At 39.1% G+C, this 19,862-nt stretch overlaps 3 protein-coding genes across 5 annotated transcripts in view; 2 read left to right on the plus strand and 1 right to left on the minus strand.

The window, feature by feature from the left end:
• The window catches only part of LOC109543923 (thyrotropin-releasing hormone receptor), a 37,468-nt gene extending 27,090 nt beyond the window's left edge, over window positions 1-10,378 (plus strand). Inside the window, exons 5-9 of one of the 2 annotated variants that reach the window (XM_019913857.2) lie at window positions 7,448-7,652; window positions 7,704-7,878; window positions 7,935-8,106; window positions 8,160-8,240; window positions 8,515-10,378. In XM_019913857.2, the coding sequence (XP_019769416.1) occupies window positions 7,448-7,652; window positions 7,704-7,878; window positions 7,935-8,106; window positions 8,160-8,240; window positions 8,515-8,686 (805 nt within the window). In that variant the 3' untranslated portion in view covers window positions 8,687-10,378. Of the gene's footprint in view, window positions 1-4,603; window positions 5,866-7,447; window positions 7,653-7,703; window positions 7,879-7,934; window positions 8,107-8,159; window positions 8,241-8,514 lie in introns of those variants that run through there. The other variant, XM_019913856.2, reaches the window with a different exon arrangement.
• A 155-nt stretch (window positions 10,379-10,533) lies between these two features.
• Window positions 10,534-13,562, plus strand: LOC109543919 (zinc finger protein OZF). Of its 2 annotated transcripts, XM_019913851.2 has the most exons (9): window positions 10,534-10,750; window positions 10,959-11,225; window positions 11,341-11,677; window positions 11,730-11,917; window positions 11,970-12,105; window positions 12,164-12,336; window positions 12,386-12,518; window positions 12,571-12,775; window positions 12,826-13,562. In XM_019913851.2, the coding sequence occupies exons 1-9, from the start codon at window positions 10,613-10,615 to the stop codon at window positions 12,902-12,904; spliced, it is 1,656 nt and encodes a 551-aa protein (XP_019769410.2). In that variant the 5' UTR covers window positions 10,534-10,612; the 3' UTR covers window positions 12,905-13,562. The 2 variants fall into 2 exon arrangements, with proteins under 2 accessions (XP_019769410.2, XP_048524100.1); XM_048668143.1 differs by lacking the exon at window positions 10,959-11,225 and having other exon boundaries at window positions 10,546-10,750.
• The window catches only part of LOC109543928 (elongation of very long chain fatty acids protein 7), a 12,054-nt gene continuing 5,190 nt past the window's right edge, over window positions 12,999-19,862 (minus strand). Inside the window, exons 4-7 of the mRNA XM_019913866.2 lie at window positions 16,418-16,498; window positions 16,203-16,365; window positions 14,371-14,507; window positions 12,999-14,313 (exon numbers count right to left, since the gene is read on the minus strand). Of these exons, the coding sequence (XP_019769425.1) occupies window positions 14,113-14,313; window positions 14,371-14,507; window positions 16,203-16,365; window positions 16,418-16,498 (582 nt within the window). The 3' untranslated portion in view covers window positions 12,999-14,112. The remainder of the gene's footprint in view (window positions 14,314-14,370; window positions 14,508-16,202; window positions 16,366-16,417; window positions 16,499-19,862) is intronic.

The raw sequence follows: 19,862 nt of genomic DNA on the forward strand, positions 1-19,862 counted from the left end.
CACAGAATTCGTTTTGGCATCGTTGGATAGAGAATTGAAAAGTCGATTCAGTCGTAACAACGTGAGTGAGGAAATTCGAGTAGTTTTGACTCAGAAAGCGAAATATGAACATCAAACACTTAGGTTCAAGATTAGGCCAAAATTTCATGTTTTCCGTCCCCTTTTTGCTCATTTCTCGGAGGCATAATGAGCAAGAACGCTCATTTGTACATCATTCTAGACAGAAATAAATTACCTTTTTAGAAAGCGAACCATGGATGGCGAAATGTTGGCAGTTTTCTCAAAAAAATACTTGAATTCAAGACGTTTTAGATTTGCGTGGTTTTTTTTTTAGTTGCAAAATCCACTTGAACATGACGCTGCTTTTTTCGAAGTTTCTCAAGAACCATTCGAGCCACAGAATTCGTTTTGGCATCGTTGGATAGAGAATGGAAAAGTCAACTAAGTCGTAACAACGTGAGTTAGGAAATTTGAGTAGTTTTGACTCAGAAAGCGAAATATGAACATCAAACACTTAGGTTCAAGATTAGGCCAAAATTTCATGTTTTCTGTCCCCTTTTTGCTCATTTCTCGGAGGCAAAATGAGCAAGAACGCTCATTTGTACATCATTCTAGACAGAAATAAATGACCTTTTTAGAAAGCGAACCATGGATGGGAAAATGTTGGCAGTTTTCTTTGAATTCAAGAAGTTTTAGATTTGCGTGTTTTTTTTGAGTTGCAAAATCCACTTGAACATGACGCTGCTTTTTTCGAAATTTCTCAAGAACTCTTAATGTCGAAAACATCAGTAGGTTTCAGGTTTTACAAAATAAAAGGGTTTTATTCCATTCTGAAGCCAGCTTGTACAGTACTAATTTCTCTTTTTTTGCATGCTGATTTGCGTTGATTTGATGATGATCAAAACTGGGGTTGATCACAGAATAGTTTTTGAGATGCAGATGTGATGAAAAAATTAAGTAAATCTTACCAAGCAGAAAAGCCACAGCAAATGTTGCACTCATAAGGCCAAAGAAATATTTCAGTGGTTTGGTAACGAAGTTAATTATTCATAAATCCCGACTAGTTTGGTGTTCTAGTTGAAACTTGGCAACTTTCCACATTTTTACCCCAGAACAAGCACATTTACCTACTGCTTTCTTTACACCTTCTTTAATAGATTTGCATGTTTTTTTCCTTAATTAACTTTGAACGCTACTCTAATCTACACATTTCCCCTTTAACCATCAAAAGACTTTTCACACTTTCCAGGCTACAAATCTTCATTTATTTAACTAATAACCTGTTTGGACATGCAAAGAGTCCTTGGCTTTGAATGTGACAGTTTATGTACAAATATTATTCATCTGCTATTGCACTATTAGACGCTCAGGTTTATTCACCTAGAACACACAAGCCATTTCGCATTTTGACGGTTATTAGCTTTGGATTTTCGCCAAATTGTTCCGCTTATTATTCACGTATGTCGGAAAACTTGTTGATAATATCTGGTATCGTGTAATGGGTTTCGGTACATTTTTACGGTCGTAAATTTAAGTAACATGGATTTTCGTCTGGTTGATCCCAAATGAGACTGTTTGGTAAACAGCCGATGATTTATTTCTAATTGTTTACCGAGAGGCGCTTAACAAACACATTGATAACTCTACCTCCTCCTAATAGACTACTACAAAAAATACATACATGCATAGTATTTCGGGCAGATCGGCAATCGTAAATTGCAAAATTGCGGTTAAATCTGCAGAATGCAAACCATTAAATGGGGAAAAATCATTTTCTTCCGTTTCGCTTTCAATTGACCTCAATTCTACAGCATTTGGAGTAAAGTGTGAGCGTAAGTGTGTTATTTTCGTGGTAATCAACCTGCATTGAAATTATGAAGAAATAGCTAATGCGAGGTGGTGAAAATCTCACTAAAATAAATCGTTCTCCCGCACAACAGATGAAAAATCCCCGTCACGCTCACTATTATTATAATTTTTGCGTCACTGCCAAAAAGCTTGGGACAAACGATTTGCACTTTTGTGCAAATAAGGGCGAATTCCAATAAATAACCGTATGAGCAAAGAGCGCAGTAAATTTCCAAGATTTTCCTGAATATTGGAGATTTCCTCTGGGAAAGGCCTTATCCGTGGCAGCACTCCATATTCGATAACGCCGATGACCTCAATTGAGGGTGATTGAAGCGCATCCGGCTTATTATTAGTTTGAGTTGTTCGATACTGCTGTTTGCTTATGTTGTAGCTATTTAAATGTATTCCTCGACTGTAAAAGCGAGTAGTTTTGCAATTGGTTTTATTGCGAATCTCAAAAACAGATTCATCTATTTGAGTACAGTTTCCGCATTTTATTAAGTCTTTGATCACTTTTTCAGGTTTATTGATTCTCATCTTGCTGATGAAGTTGCCAGGCACTAAAATGCCCGTTTTATATCCCACGGCTATAAACGGATTGTCTTTCCATTGAATTTCTTTAATTCCTTGGTGTCACATAAAGGAAGGAGACGCGCAGAAACAATAAAGGACGGTCATCCCACTCGAAATTAAACTCACTTTCTTTTGGAACGGGGAATTTCAAAACGGTTATTCCATTTGTTAGCTCAACGGGCGGACAGGATGGCCTTTCGAAATGGGTTAAACACCGCGCTTTTTCCTCGCCTTTCTATTAAGCCCCACTTTTTCATCCCAACTAACTAGGCTGGTTTTACCACCGCTTTCCCCGTCAAGCCAACTGAAATTGCTCAAAAAAGCGTAAGCCATTTTCTGGAGCAAAACGAATTGCTCAAAATTAAGCAAAAAAACTGCTTGAATGTTTCATTTAAATTTCGCTCCATTTGCGCAAAAATCCATACCAATAAACACTGAGGTAACATGAATCCTCCAATCTAAGCAAGCAGCAGGCACATGAGTGCTCTGGTTTACACAGTAAAAGAATATTTTGTGACGGCAAACACCTGATGGTTTTCCAAAGAAATGCGCATTGCAAAAAGTTAAAAGCTTCAATTTGAGCCGCTAGTGATTTGGATTGGGTGGCACTCAAGATGTCATGTCGATTACGTTAAGGCCGGATAATGTATGTTGGCAAAAATGTATGATTTTCATGTGGGCAGCAGGTGGTGTTAGTTTTTTTCAATCATCCGGCATATTGGTGAATTTAAAAAATATGTTTTCAAGCTTGAGAACAAAGCAACCTAGTTATTTTTCTCGATAAACTAACTTGAAAAATAGACAATTGTAATCAGAACGACAACAATTTAGAAAACATTTAGGCTTTTGGGCCTAGACGGAAAAAACATTTCCTGACGTTTTGCAAGCACGAGTGACTCGCATCTTCAGAGGTGGTCGCTGCCCAGCAGACAGAAATGATTTTCCAGCTACGCCTAACAGCCCCATAAACCCCAACTTCTGGACATTATTTTTCGATATGGAAAAAATCGCTCCTAAAGATTTTGCTCAATGAAAAAACGGCCTCTAACGATTCGCCATTTAGCCATTTAGCAGAAATGAGGCCTCCTTAGGAAGATTGCCGTCTCAGGAACTTTTCCAGTAATTTGTTACAAAAATGAGCTTCTCGCTTGACTTCTTTCGGTGGCAAGTATAGGCCTCAATTAGGATCGTGGATTTTTACTTTAATTATCAAATTTGTCTGCAAGTCTTGCCGCATGAAAGTATAGGTACAGAAAGTTTTACGGCTGAGCAAAAAATTCAAGAAAATCAGCTTGCACAGATATACATATTTTGGGATGAGGTTTTTGACTTCTAATCATCCCTCTAACGGGAAAATGCATATAAAGCACCCTTGAGTGCATTCGGACAAGTTTCAGCGCTACTATTTCGTCGGTGATTTTTGCCTAATTTTCCAGAAAACACTTGAACATTGGTTGAAAAATCCCCGTTTTATATCCAGCTGTGATTTGTGATCGTTTTTTGTACGTTGTGGTGTTTTGTGATCGTTCTATTTAAGTACGAAGCCTGCTTATGTGCAACTGTTGCCTACTAACATGTGGAACTAACTATTGGAAAATGTATTTGCTTTATTCCGGTGCTTTCACTAACCCAACTAACACGACCAATGTTTGGGACTTTCAAGACTGTTTTGCGTCCAAATTTTCATATACAGGGTGTTTTGTGAATGTTTCAATGAAGAAAAATGTCAAGTTTTTTATGAACACCCTGTAATTTAGAAGCGAAGCATTTTCATTTCTTCATCCACTTTCCTGCCTTTTCTGAATTGAATCCTATTGAACAGTGAAATTAAGCTACTCCATACTATGCTGGAAAACCGAAAGCTTCCACAGAGTCAAGTGAAAAAATCGCTTTTTTGCTATTTCGGTTCTATCGGTGGCAAAATTTGCAGAAGACTGTAACAACCAATCGGCGCCGAGATTTACCAACTATTTCAACAAAAACATTGTAAATCATCCGCTTTTAAAAAGACAATAAAACCTGCAGATCTAGAAAATTTGATTCAAATCGCTTGGTTCATGCGAACCTTTGCCAAACTTTTTAAAGCTCAAAAAATGGCTTTTTGCCCAAAAGTGGCTGTTACAGTCTTCCCCCAACTAATCAACAGTGTGATCTCAAAGAACCATGTCTTTTCTTGCAGCCCCATACTTGGCATAGCAGATTTCAAACTAGTGGACTACTTTGATGGATCGAAAGTGCCAGCCTGTCACACATTGGCAAACACCTTTTGGTCCGCCCTGTATTTCATCGGCAGTATTTTCCTATTTTTCATTGTTCCTCTTATCGTGCTGATTGTGTTGTACTGCATTATCGCTAAGAATCTTATTTATAATGCCGCTAGTTTAGTGCTGAACAAGCATATTGATAATTATGCGATGCGCGCCAGGAGGCAAGTGATTCTGATGCTTGGCACGGTGGTTCTGAGCTTCTTCTTGTGTCTGATACCGTTTCGCGTGTTTACGCTGTGGATAATTATTGTGCCGGAAGAAAGCGTGTATAATTTGGGCATGGAACGGTACTACAATATATTGTATTTCTGTCGAATTATGGTGTATCTGAATTCGGCGATCAACCCGATTTTGTACAATCTGATGAGCTCAAAGTTCCGCACAGGATTCGTCATTTGCTCAGAAACGCGTCGAAGACTTTTTGCGAGAAATAGCCACAGTAGTGGACAACATTCCAGCACCAGAAGCAGCACTTTGCGTACCAGTCACGAAGGCTACAGAGTTTGCTACAAACCCAAAACCTGTTCGGTACTAATCAAAACCTCGAACGACTCAATTGAAACGAAAAGTCTGAACTCAGAAAGGGATAATGGAGGCCATTCGAAGATGGGCAGAGTGAGCGTGAACATTTTCACGGAAAAAGTCATTATTTGCCATAATAGAAGAGGCCATAATTCGAAAAAGTGCCCGGATAGGAAACCTTGCAGGGATAATGGTAACAGTGAGGACATGAAGGAGAAGTTTGCCAAGAGGAATGGAAAACTTGAAGAGGAAACCTTCGTTTGAATGTTTTTCTGTTTACATTGGATGGATCGGCTTATTTACATGGAAGTTCTTTCAGTCGGCTTACTGTGCTTTTAAAGAAACCGATTCCGATTAAGCGAATTATTTATCTGGGAGCAATTCCCGTGAGGATCGATTTTGACTCGATTTTTCTTATAAAATGTGCCAATTCTGGGCGTTTAAAAGGGTTTGAATATTTATGAGTTTTAAACGTAAATAGTTCATACAGAGATCTACACTAGGCATTCATAAGGGAAAAGATCAGATTTTAACTTAATATTACTAGAATATTTATATTAGCGTCTGCTACAGTGAAGCGGTGTCTTTGTAAGAATCAACCAAAGATGAAATCAAAGCTTTTCTATAATAAATATTTGTAAGTCCAAGTTTGCATAACTGTTTTAATGCTTTCCCTCCTATTCCATTTTGTTCGGTCGTTCAGTCCAGGATTTGACTGCGAGGAAGCTTGTAAGACAACCAGATTAATTAAAAGTGGAATTTATTCCATTCTGAATTGAATTGAATCTTAAATTCCCCAAAGTTGCAGTTATTTGACATCTCAGACATTTAAACTCACGTTACAGAAGACAAGCAGAAAAATCGAATTTTAAATAGTGAGCGTTTGAAACTGATGAGTTCTTCAGGTTTTTAGGTCGTGGTTGTATGGAATTTCTTCCTGACGTTTCGCACACACAATTGGTTGGCATCTTCAGAGTGAACCACCTCTGAAGATGTCAGCCACTCGTTCCTTCGAAACCTGGAAAACATTATTTTTCACCTGGGCCTAAAAGCGGGAAAAGTAGGAGAACAAAAAGTAACTAAACTTGTGTAATTTTTTAAAATTAATTCCATTCCACGACGGTCTAAAAGCCTGAAAAACATCAGTTTCGGAATGTTTCGGGTTACCGAAAACTGGAGTTTTCCAGCTTCGCTAGCACAAGCATCTTCAGAGGTGATTTGCTCAACATAGCAACACTCTGAAGATGCAAGCCATTGGTGCTTGCGAAACGTTTAGAAGGTAGTTCTCCACTCCGACCTAAAAACCAGAAAAGCTCCCCAATTTCTGAATTCCAAGTAATGGAAAAAATCACTTTTAAAAATTTCGAAAGCTCTGAAAAACTGCCAAAAACGTCTTCTCCTTTTCAGGCTTTTAGCCCGAAAAACGCATCAGATTTAACACGTTTCGGGCAGGTTTTTTAGAGAAGACAAAGTATCAAAATTTTTTGCACTTTTTTTGAAATAATTCCATTCCAGAACGGTCTAAAAGCGTGAAACACTCATCAGTTTTAGAACATTTTTGGGTACCTAAAACTGGAGTTTTTGAGCTTTTAGGTCGTCGGAAATGGATTTTTATGTTGAGGCTTCGCCAGCACAAGCTATTGGCATCTTCAGAGGTGGTTTGCACAACGTCGCCCCTCTCTGAAGATGACAGCCACTCGTGCTGGCAAAACGTCGGGAAGAAATTCAATCAAAAACCACCAGTTTCATAAAATCTTTAGAAAAAAACAAAATACCTATGATTGATTGACTTAAATGGTAAATATCGCTATTGAAACCCCAAAACGAGCCTCCAAGATGCCATAAAATTCACATAGAAACCACCAACACAAATTCCAACAATTTGAAACTCAGAGAATCACACTGTTCACCACACCAAGAAATAACCCAACCCATATAATATGTAAGTACCTACAGCTCATGTTTACAAAATTGCATGAATCTAATATAGGGCCTAACACACATTATCTAAAATCAGCACCTTAAAAGTGATGTTTATGAACTCGCAAAACTTCGTAGCATGCTTACCGACCTGTAACGAATCTAATTAAAACTTTTGTCCCCAACTTAAGAGGGGCGCCGCCAAGCTGAAACACTAGTAAAACCCATAAGGCGACAGCACAATAACATTATTTACAATTAAGAGTTCTACGGGGAGGTTTTTGGAAAAGTTGGCTTGATTTTTTGTGTTCCAGTCCGATCCTTGCCATCACCCAGTATGAATCCGACAGCTACTTCGACGGTTCCCTGATCTTTGTCTGCTTCAGTATGGCCGTTGACTTAATGCCCTGTATATTTTTCGTCGGTTCCATCATAGTTTTTTTCATTATTCCTCTAGCTATATTGATATGCGTCTATGCATTGATTGCCCGAACACTCATGTCGCATCCTTCACAACTGGTAAGTTTGTTAGTGTTAATTTGAGTAATTCTGGCAAAGTGGCCCTTCCAGGTCTCCCTTCAAACGAAAAGCGTATCCGTGCCAAGCCAAAGCGTAATAAAGTACAGGAAGCAAGTGATGTTGATGTTGGCCACTGTGGTCACAGCTTTTTTCATCTGCCTATCCCCGTTTCGAGCTCTGACCCTTTGGATCATCTTCAGCCCGCCTGGATCCAACTTCCGTATGGGCAAGTAGTGAAAGCACGTACCAAATCCACGTTATTGGCAACAGATTTGCTTCCAGGCCTTGACAACTACTACAAAATCCTGTACTTTTCCCGCATTATGTTCTTTATCAACTCAGCAGTGAACCCCATACTGTACAATATCATGAGCTCCAAGTTTCGAGGAGGGTTTTCCAGACTGTGCGGCATGAGGAAGCTGAAGCGACAGTTCCAGAACACCGGAATTATTCGGTAATTTTTTTCTAAACCCACTTCAATTGGGGGCTAATTTGCAATGGGATTAGGAGAAGCACCACCAGCTCGACCAGCCCCAGCACCCAGCCAACATCGGACAGCGGCGTGAGAAGCGGACGCAACCAATCAAGGTACAGATGAAATTAGAAAAATTATCGTCGTTTTGTGCAAGGGTGGCGCAAGATTATTGCAAAATTTCATGTTTTCCGTCCCGTTTTGCATGTTTCTCACAGAACGCTCATTTGTACATCATTCTAGACAGAAATAAATGACCTTTTTAGTTTGCAAAATCCACTTGAACATGACGCTGCTTTTTTCGAAGTTTCTCAAGAACCATTCGAGTCACAGAATTCGTGTGCCTAGGCAGCGATTTTCCGAAAAAATATTAATTACGCACTATTGCAGATATTCGAGCAGTTTGAAGAAGCTGAAGGAAAACCCCAAAGAAGAGGCGCTATCGGAGGAACAAGCAAAAAGGCCCACGTTGGCCCGAAACGTCTATATAAAGGCGCCCCTGCAAATTGTCAGCGGAACGAGTGGACAGAAAATTAATCCAGGGGCCGAAATCTACGTTTAAGCTCTGAGAAGTTTCGAATGCGTAATAAGTCTAGCAAGTGTCTTTATTAAGTAACATTCAATTTACTACAGGGTAAGGCTTTATGTAATTACTTGATAAGCGAGGAGTTGTGCGATGCAGCGTACGATGCAGAAAAGTGTTGCTGAGGACAAATTACTAAGTAGAAGGAAACAGACCTGATTGCAATCCATCAATAGGAAGCACACAGTCTAACACAATCAATAGGGAAAAGAAGAGTCAGATCTCAAGAAGTACATATTCTCTTTGTCCACCTTTGCAAGAAAGTGGGACCCGGACCAAGCAAATTTACCCAACAATCAACCTAAAGGTTTTTATTGCAAAAAGCATTGAAACTTTTCAAATACACTTAAAACAAGCCGCCACTGCTGACCGCGGTAGCATTTAGAAAAAGGCGCTTACCTACTATTTGACTGCCTGTTTCTACGTAGTCCATCCATCCTCAAAGCAGTGAAGAAAACTCCCAAACATGTAATTTAGAGGATTGAGCTGAGTCCTGGAGCTCATGTCAAAATGGAGAGCTAGACGTCACAACTTCTTCCAATTGAAAATTCGATTTTTTTTGTTAAAATCACGCTTTTGGCCGCAAATAATACTACAAAACGTTTAAGCAAACTCTCCTATTTGAGAAAATCGCCAGTTTTTGGCTTACAATTGAAAAAAAACCCGAAAAGTTCCGATTTTCAACGCAGAAGATCGCCCACTCTCAACTCTGCTCATTCGGCAAAATGTCAATGGAGTTAACATAAATTTGTTAGTATTCATAAAATGTCCTAAATGATACTTTTTATCGATGCTACGACCTAGTATGTGACTGCATGTTTCTAGATAGTTCATCCATCCTCAAATCAGTGCAGAAAACTCCAAATATAGAATTTAACATCCTGGATTATATGCAGCTGATGTCAAGACGGAGAACTAAACGTCAAAAATCCTTCAATTTGAAAAATTGAGTTTTTGTGTTAAAATCGCGCTTCCAGTCGGAAATAATACTACGAAACGTTTAAGCAAACTCTCCTATTTGAGAAAATCACCAGTTTTCCCATTAAAAATTGAAAAAAACCTGAAAACTTTCGATTTTCAACGCATAAGATCGCGCACAGTCACCCACTTTCCACTTGACTCATTCGGCAAAATGTCAACGGAGTTAACATGAAATTGTTAATATTCATAAAACGTCTTTACGCTTGAAATGTCTTAAATTATTTTTTTTAATCGATACCTACGAAGCATCGCACAACCTGTATATATAAATTAGGCAACTAATTCAGTATTATACCGGGTAGTATTGATAAATCCGTACTGTTAAGCCAGACGAGGACTTGATGCATAAATAGGACCAATCTAGAAGACAGTCTCCAAGCAAGCTTTAATTCCGATGGTGATTTTAATATTAAAGAATAATAGTTGACAATAATGAAACTATACACTGCCAGGAACGCTTCATAAAAGAACAATTTCTAATAAAACTAAAATACTTTAGGATAGAACAATTTTAATTAATATAAGTGGTAGGACATGACTTCAATTTCATGTCGCCTCAGAAAGCTATACAAAGACATCGAGATTCTAGTCAATTTTTCTAAAAAAATAACTCAATAATTGTTCATTTTTTATACACCGCTAACTGGACTTTAAATGTTCAATTTAAGGAATATATATTGATACTATTAGTCCAGTTGTTTTTTCCCCATCTACCTTTTGAATAGCTGCAAAAACACCAATCTTGCACTTTTTATACACAATTACCGCAATTGATCAGGCCCCTAAGCGTGGATGTCACATCTTCCAAATACTTATATATTGACGGGGAAAACTTCATTCTCTGAAGGTTTGTTTGTCAATAAACCCATAGAATTAATTCACTGAAAAACGCGAGAATAGTTTCTGAAAATAATACGCTATAATATGTTGGAACCCGCCAAAGTGATTCTAGAAATTGAGAAAACCTGCAGAACTTGCCTGACCGAGAAAACAGCGGAAGAATTAACTTCCATATGGAACAATAATGTAAATTCAAGTATTCGCGATGTGTTCAGTATTGAAGTAAGTGAATTGGTTATTTTAGGTCATTTTGCAGTGTATTAGGCCCTAGCGTTTGAAGAATAGTGTACACTATGCTCACCTGATAGAAAACCCTTTCCTTAACAGCTTTTCTTCTTAGTGGTGTTTGTGATGGAAATGGGGTTTCCATCACTTTTCACTCATTAAAAAATTCACTACTTCTTCCTAAGGCTAATCAAACGCATTCCAGCTCAAGGCTAATCCAATCCTCCCCAGCCACATATGCGTCGATTGCTTAAAAACCCTGAATATAGCAAGGGACTTTCAAAAGCGAGTCCGTGATGCGGAATTTCAACTAAAAAACCTAATCGTTGATGAGGAATCCAACCAGGTCACCGTGGTTTATAATGCAAATGCGGTCCCCGAAAGTTATGTGGGCGCTTTAAAGATCTATATTAAACCACCGCAATCTTCTGAAAGAATTCTAATTGTGGAAAATCTTAACATCGATGTGCAGGTAAATAAACCGTTTTAATCGCCTCTTTAAACCTAGGATGGAAGTCTACGTATTTGTACTCAATTTATTTATATGGGACAACCCTTGGCTCTAAAAAAAGGCTAATTTTCTTCAGAACCCTAAACACGAGGCCTTAAAAAGTGGATCAAGCGCGCTATTTGAACACTCAGAAGAAATTTGCGAGGTACAAACTGAAGATGCCACTGGAAACAGCAAAGAAGCTGACAATAAATGGAAGAGCACGACTTTGTCTTTGACCGACAACCCAATAGAAGCTACCCATGGAGGAAACTCTAGAAACACAGATATGAAAATTGTCCAGCCATTGAAAGACGCAAACTTCAGCTGCGATTTGTGTTCGAAAACATTCAGGTTTGAGTTCACCTACAAGCAGCATCTTCTAAAGCATGGAAGCCGCATGGAATGTGAATCATGCCTGTCGCAATTCGATGGTAACGAAAAAGGGATATTCCGAAAGCAAGTTAAAAACTGCTGATCTTTTAGATGCTACGGCCTATCTTTTCCACGTGAAACGAAACCATCCAGGGTTGAAGCCATTTGGGTGCCCCAGTTGCCCCGAACGGTTTTTCACACTGACCCCATTGAAAGTGCACTTTAATCACCACTCCTCTCAGAAACAACTCAAATGTGATTTATGTGGCAGGAGTTTTTTAAAGCAAAGCTCGCTGATGGTATGTGAATATCGCAGGTGAACTATCGCAAGATGGAAGATTTATCTTCCAGGCGCACCAGAAAAAGCACACCGACCCGGAGTCGTTCAAGTGCAGGGAGTGCAATAAAAAACTCTCGAACCAACACAGCCTCCTAAATCACCTGAAAATACACCAGGGGGACAAAAGACATAAGTGTGAAACGTGTGGTAAGCAAAAGCGGGTTTTTCCAGGTCAGGAGCGTTAATTGGCGGTTGAATAACCAAGGGGCGACTTTTATTCATCGTTTCAGCCTGCGGACGCACTATCGAACGCATACAGGCGAAAAACCATTTCAATGCAAACTGTGCAGCAACAGATTCAAAACCTCATCGTACTTGAAGATTCATATGAGGACTCACACGGCTGAAAAACCATACCAGTGCACCATCTGCCCAAAGGTCTGCTTAGGAAACGCACTTTTCCGCTGTTCTCACTTTGATTTTGCAGAGTTTTGTGTGCAAAAGTGCACTGGCCGCTCACGAAAAAGCCCACACGGGGGAGAAGAAGTTTCAGTGCGATATTTGCGGCTGGCGCTCAGGAAGATCGTCGGATTTACAGATCCATTTGAGGAAGCACTCTGGTAAGACTTTTTACTGGAACCTTTCAGTGATTATAACGCAAATAATTCGTAGGAGAAAAACCCTACAAGTGCGAGCTGTGTAACAAACGCTACAAGACAACAAGCCACTTGGCCGCCCATCGCAAGACGCATTCGGGGCTGAAAGAACACGTTTGCGGTATTTGCAGGAAAGCCTTTGGAGACCCTCGCACGTTGAAGAGCCACATTCGGGTCCATACAGGAGAGACGCCCTATATGTGCCACGAGTGCGGCCGCCGGTACTTTTTTCCATTTTCGACTAAAACTCTGTTAAAAAATGGGTTTGCAGATTTAAACAATCGGGCCAGCTGTCCAGCCATCGCAAAATACACCAAAATCGAGCCGCTATCAAACAAAGCATTATTTAAAATCGAAACGGAACGAAGGAGATTTGTGGATAGTCCAGATTCTATGTAAATACAGTGGAACTAGATTATGGTGTTATTAATTGAAACACAGCGGTGTGAATCACATTCTTTAATCGAAGTGTAAATTGAGCAGCCTGCTTAAAAATCAGAGAATATTGTCCATTGACTAAAATACGCTCACCTAAGAACACATTAGCCTACCTTATAATAAATAAAATTAGCGCTATTTTACGAGCTGTTGATCAGCTGTCTACCTGGAATTTAATTAATGCATTATCAAGTTTGTTGAAAACGCGATTAACGACCGCATAAGTTCTATAGTAATTAATTGACTTTGTCATGAATAAAACCCATTTTAGTCCCATCATAACTAATACTAAGAACGCCGTTTGTACACCATATGCAGAAAAACATGTAAACAGACTTAAATCATCAGGTCACAACCTTTAAATTGATTTTTTTAGATCTCAAGACTCAACAAGTGAAAGTAAAATTCGAAGTTGTTCGCTTTTTAAATTACCAAGATTGTCTAATCTTTGGTCTTATCAAAGGTACATGTGAGGCAAGTCTGACACGAGTTAATTAAACTATAAAATCATTATGACTAGTTTTATATTCGATTGTTTCGCTTAAATAAAGTATATTTATTGCACTAGAACGTAATTGTCCGTGTTGGTGTGATTTTTATGTGATTTTTTTAGCGTGAAAGTGGCAAGATTTTTTAAAATCTGAATCTCATTAATCCTCGATTCCCTACTGTGTGAAATTTGTACTGTTTGAGCTGTTGATGTTAACAATATCATCAAAAAAAAACACTTCTCAAAAAAATTGCGAATAAACACCATGCGGAACTTAGCTAATGTTAACACCTTCATGGACTAGAAAAAAGAGCAGAAACATTCGCCGTAGAGTGGCAAAAAATGGGCTAAATTTCAGTGTAGTTTCACTATTTAAACCCGGCATGCGCCAGGAATTTGGCCGAATTGTACCTACTATCCTACTAAAAAGGCACGTTGAAGAATAACCCTAATCGGAGTGGATTTTTATAAGTCGCCTGCCCAGAGACGGTTTCCTACCAAATGTGCAAAAAGCTTCAAGTCGCTAGACCTATTCGCTATGTACAAATGACCAAAGTGCATTTAGCAAACGGAAAAAATAGCCTTAAAAGTGTGCATAAACGCACTTTGGTTTAACCGTCTACACCTAATCTACTCAGCTTTAACAGTCTTTTGGGGGGCAGCTTTAATGCTCTTGTTCTTATTGTTAATAAACGATTGATAGTAGAAGTTCAAGAAGAGAGCGAAAAATATCGTGGAGTTGCAGATCATGGCGACGCCCATAAGCCGCGGGTAGCCACAATCGTTGTAGAACAGCAGGGAAGCGTGAGCGAAGACAATCATGAATTGCGCCTGGAATTTATCGGGAAAACTCACTATTTGGTTTTTTGCACACATTTGATGGCTTACCAGTTGTAGAGTGGTCAAGTGCTTCTTCCACCAGAGGTACTTTTGGTATTCCGGCCCCAAAGCGGCCACCATATAGTAGAAGTACAGAATTGCGTGAACGAAGTTGTTGATCAAGTTTTGCAAAGTTCCATGGCCCCCTGAAACAGGAAATACTATTGGAGGAATAATATGCAAAGCGCAAATGTGTTAATCTCTCGTTAATGATGTGGCTGTTTTGCTGGACGCTGAACAAGTTATGCTAAACACTTAGGTTCAATTAACTTTAGTTCAAAAGGGGAAATGTTGGCAGTTTTCTCAAAACAGTGCTTGAATTCAAGAAGTTTTAGATTTGCGTGGTTTTTTTTTTGAGTTGCAAAATCGACTCAAACATGACGCTGCTTTTTTCGAAGTTTCTCAAGAACCATTCGAGCCACAGAGTTCGTTTTGGCATCGTTGGATAGAGAATTGAATGGGGGGGTCATTAAAAGTCCAAAAAGGGCAATATTGAGCCCTTGGTAGAGCTTAAATAGGTTCAGTTCAACTAATCGCGCGGAGCGTTCTAATGAATAATCTAAAGTTCTGTCGGACAACGAACAAAATCTCAATAAGGCCAGATGAATTTTGTATACCTGTACGTACGTAAGGTAATTATCTAGGCTTGTACTTTCTAACAAGTTTTGCAATAACCGCGTAGTTTGTATATGGATTTTTTAATGTAAATGGCAAGCGCGCTACTTGGCCTATCCTTTCTCGCATTTCGCTTTAACTCGGGTCTGGTTCGGGCTTTATTGCTACCGTGTTAACGTTTACGATATTTAATGGAAAACCATACAAAAATGCAATTTACTATGGCGGAACAGTTGGTGTATTCAATATTTCTCTGCAGATTTAAATTTTATCAGCTGTTATAAGTCTTCATAAAATGCTAACGCATTTTTACCAACGAAGCTTTGCTAGCGATTAGGAATTTGCACTCTGCAAAGTGTAGATCCTTTGCCTTTACGGGTTCTTTATTGGGTCCACTGGCTGTAGGGTGTAGATTATTCGCTTTCCACTTGCTAACCCGGGAAAACTGAAAATATACATTCGACATACAACATATCCCTAATCGGCACCAAATCACATTCCATGTGCCAAGACAGAATTGATCAGCTGTTGGATTTTCGCAACACGAATTCCTTCGACAGAATTTCCACATTCTCAGCCGGTTTTGCCATGGAAAAGTCGTTTCTTTCACCCACCATAAACGCGTATTGATGTCTGTGTTTCAGGTGCAGTAACTCACTTAAATTTCAAATTTATATGATTTTATCAGTTCATCCTTTACAAAGAACTTTATCAGGCGATGGACGATCCCTCAGATTAACAATGACTGTGTTCTTTTTGTTCATTAATTTCCTTTGGCGGTTGAGCTCCACTCTCCCTTTTTCCATTCAATTTTCTGGAGCTCTGACTTCTTCTGCTTCCATTTAAGGGACTCTAGGAGAGAAGCCAAAGTTTCCACTCTTCCACTTCTTCAAACCGGTCCTTGGTGTCGTTTTGCAAGAATATTGCAGCAATTTGCATCAGCTTCAATCATAACTTGTGAAATGCGTCTTTTCTTCAGCTACACGTGCGCTCGCATTTGCAAAACCTCCACAAAAGCCCTGACATAGTAAATTAACACGTCCGAAATTTCGGAAACATTTATATGTATTTGAACAGACGGATCTTGAACGAAGGTCGATAACTTCGAAGCCGAACCGATTACCAAACTACTAATCAGGGTAATAATGAGGCAATTTTAGGAGGCAAATTTAGGAGGGAATGGGTTGGAATGCGACCAAACTCCAAAGATGGGGAAGACGACTTACCAGCAATAAATTTCACCAGAAACCAGGTCTCCAAGGGGGTCAAGCTGTGGTGGTAAACATGGAGGAAAGTTATTTGACTGTCCTTTTTCCGCATGACGAAGAACACGGTGTCGGCAAATTCAGTCAGCTTTGATACGTAGTAAATCCAGCAGAGTCTGGCCATCTATAAACGAAAAAACTCAATTTTGGGGCAATTTGAGCTTTGTTTAACTCACCCTCATGGCTCTGTCGTTGGTGGAGTAATCCACTGGCTGGCATTTGTAGCTGTAGTCCAAGAACCAACCGCTGGCAAAGTGCTGGAAAATAAAATAAAATCTATAAAAATCGACTGAAGCCTTTTGCTGAACTTCATGCGATGGACTTTCATTAATAGTCAGAATGCTTAGAATCAAGAAATGTTAGAGTGATTGATCGCGAAGAAGAACGCATCAGAGCCATAATTATCTGGGTTTTCTCTTATATGAAACCCGGCAGATATTGGTTAATAGCGTAACATGTTTCATTCAAATGGTATGAAGGTCAGGTTGAATTATTTTGCGGCCAGTGAACCTCAAAGACCGTCTTAGTGTAAGTCTTAGTGTAGCCTTTAGATGTGAACATCGTTCTTAATAAATGCCTTGTTTACGATGAGAATTCGCAACTTCCAATCTAAAACCGGCAGCAACTTGAAATTCACCCGCCGTATAGACGATACCTGAAGCTGCAAATACTGAAAATTTCATTCAAATCGTAGAAAATCCTGATCTTTGCCAACCCTGTAAAGGTGGGCCAAATGAACAATTCCACTCAAGTGCCCGCTCTTGCTTAAAAATCGGTAGCATCCAATCCAGAGCCGGTAGCAACTTGAAATTCGCTCATTCTATAGAAGATGCTTGTCGCTAACCAGTTTACAAATTTGACTCAAATCGTACAAAATAACGATTTTTCCAACTATGGAAATGGTGGGTCCAAAAAGAACAATTCCACTCAAATGCGCTCTCTTTTTGAAAAATTCGTAAGCTCCAATCCAGAGCAGGTAGCAACTTGAAATTCGCTCACTCTGTAGAAGACAGTTGATGCTAAATATTTAATAAATTTCACTCAAATCGCATAAATTCTGATTTTTTCCGATCATATAAATAATGGCTCAAAAATAAGTAATGCCACTCACCCGCACGCTCTTGTTTAAAAATTCGTAACTTTCAGTGCAGAGCAATTAACAACACTAAATTCACTCGATCTCTAGAATACACTTGAAGCTAAACCCCCTACAACTTTCACTCAAATCATCTAAAACCTTGAGTTTTTCCACCTAATGTAAATGATGGATCAAAAAAGAACAATTCCACTCAAATGCGCGCTCTTTTTGAAAAATTCGTAAGCCCCAATCCCGAGCAGCTAGCAACTTGACATTCGCTCACTCTGTAGAAGACAGTTGATGCTAAATATTTAATAAATTTCACTCAAATCGCATAAATTCTGATTTTTCCCGATCATATAAATGATGGCTCAAAAATAGTAATTCCACTCACGCGCACGCTCTTGTTTAAAAATTCGTAACTTCCAATGCGGAATAATTAACAATATTAAATTTACTGGTTCTCTAGCAGACACTCGACGCTAAAAACGCTGCAACTTTCACTCAAATCATCTAAAACCTTGAGTTTTTCCACCTATGTAAATGATGGATCAAAAAAGAGCAATTTCCCACAAGTGCACGCTCTTTTTTAAAAATTCGTAACTTCCAATCCACAACAAGTAGCACCTTGAAATTTCCTCATCCTATAGACGACATTTGATTCTAAACACCCAATAAATTTCACTCAAATCGTATAAATACTGATTTTTCCCGATCATATCGAAGGGTCAAAAATAGTAATTCCACTCACGCGCACGCTATTGGAACAACTTCAGTAAAGTGCACGCTCTTTTTAAAAAATTTGTAACTTCCAATCCAGTGCAGGTAGCAACTTGAAATTGCCTCACCCTATAGGCAACATGTGATGCTAAACACCCAATAAATTTCACTTAAATCGTATAAGATTCTGATTTTTCCCAATCATATGAATGATGAAGTTATATATCAAACTGAAAATGCTTGATCGGAGCCGCCAGAAGTTTCAGAGATGAAGACTTTGAGATGTGTCAATCGCAGGCACCCCAAGAGGAGTTTCGAGCCTTTTGGCTCTCATCAGCTGAGTTGAAACCGGTCCAGGGGTGCCTGCGATTAGCAGATCTTGAAATGTCTACCTACTTCCAGTATGCGAAGTATGCAAAACTTAAAATTGAGGCAGAATTGTAGGAAAAAATGTACCATTCAAGACCAAGAGTCAAAATATCGACCAGGCTAGTGAATAAATGCATGGTTTCGATAAACCCACAAAGAATAGGCTCCCGTACTATAGCGAATAGCAGGTACCATTATGAGCCTACCGCATCAAGCACTATGGTATGGCAGAAAATCTTGCCCACTTTCTCTACCAAGGACGTTCATTTGCCCCCACAAGGCCAGAAGACATTACATAAAAGTCCATAAGGAAGCACATCGAAAGTAGGTTTTCGCGTTTTATCACTGTCTATGTCAAGGTGAATGAGAAATTCAAAGAGAAAGTGCTACTTGGAGATGATTCGCTGGGGGATTTCGTCGTTGCATGGGCGCATAAGAGTAATTACTCTCTTATATCACAGAGTCAGTGTCAAGGTTACTATCATTGGCTCGGTTGAATGAGGGAAAGCTTTCTTCGGCTTAATATTTATGAGGTGCAGCCGCACCACTGCTGAATTCATTATGAGACTCTTTCCTTCTTCTTGTTGTTGTACTTCTCCTATCGGAGGGGATGTTGGTGGAGCCGAACGAATCCCTCAGATTTTTGAGCCCTGAGAGGCTCCGTAACACACATTTTAGGTTCCACCATCTCAACTCGCAAATAGTTTTTTTCATTTTTATGAAAATTATCTTTTTTATGGTCTCCTGTATCCATTCCTTTGCAGATTGATTGCATTGATTTTAGCAATTAATTGCAATAAATGCAGTAAACGTTGAACCAAAAAAACCGTGGAACAGGAAAACTAGCAAGTGTTCGCAGCGTACAAGCAGTAGTAATAAGCCATTAAACCACTTTCCTGGGCAGATATTAAACGTGCTTTTTTTCCTAAATTATTTAATAAAGCGGTCAAAGATCAGCTACGTGGCCATTCAAGGAAACTCATAATTATGGTTGTTCACCTTCAGACTCTTTGTCGTTTACGCTCGAGCTTTTCGCGTTTTTCCAAATCAACATCACTACTACCTGCGTTCAACTGGGGAAAAACAACTTCTTGTTTTTTTCCCGCTTAATAAGCGGCAATCTGGATCAACGCAATGCATTTGCTGCTTCCGTGAAGGAATTTCTGTAAATTTCCGCAATAAAATGCAAAAAATTGAGAAAATCCAAATTCGTTTTGAGCCACCCTGTATTCTATTAAGGACAATGCAGTAAAACTAGCCTTGGAGCCTCTTAAGTCGTTGAACATGTCATGGTTTTGCCTCTATTTCTGTACTGGAGGAAAATTTCGCCTAAAACCTCTGCATGCTTCTTCTGTCTAATAATAATAAGTCTTCTGTTGTCTATGAAATTAGAAAAATTATCGTCGTTTTGTGCAAGGGTGGCGCAAGATTATTGCAAAATTTCATGTTTTCCG

The sequence above is a fragment of the Dendroctonus ponderosae genome, unplaced genomic scaffold (genome assembly GCF_020466585.1).
Source record: "Dendroctonus ponderosae isolate FM_Combo_2020 unplaced genomic scaffold, Dpon_F_20191213v2 Dpon_F_20191213_7, whole genome shotgun sequence".
Lineage (NCBI taxonomy): Eukaryota > Metazoa > Arthropoda > Insecta > Coleoptera > Curculionidae > Dendroctonus > Dendroctonus ponderosae.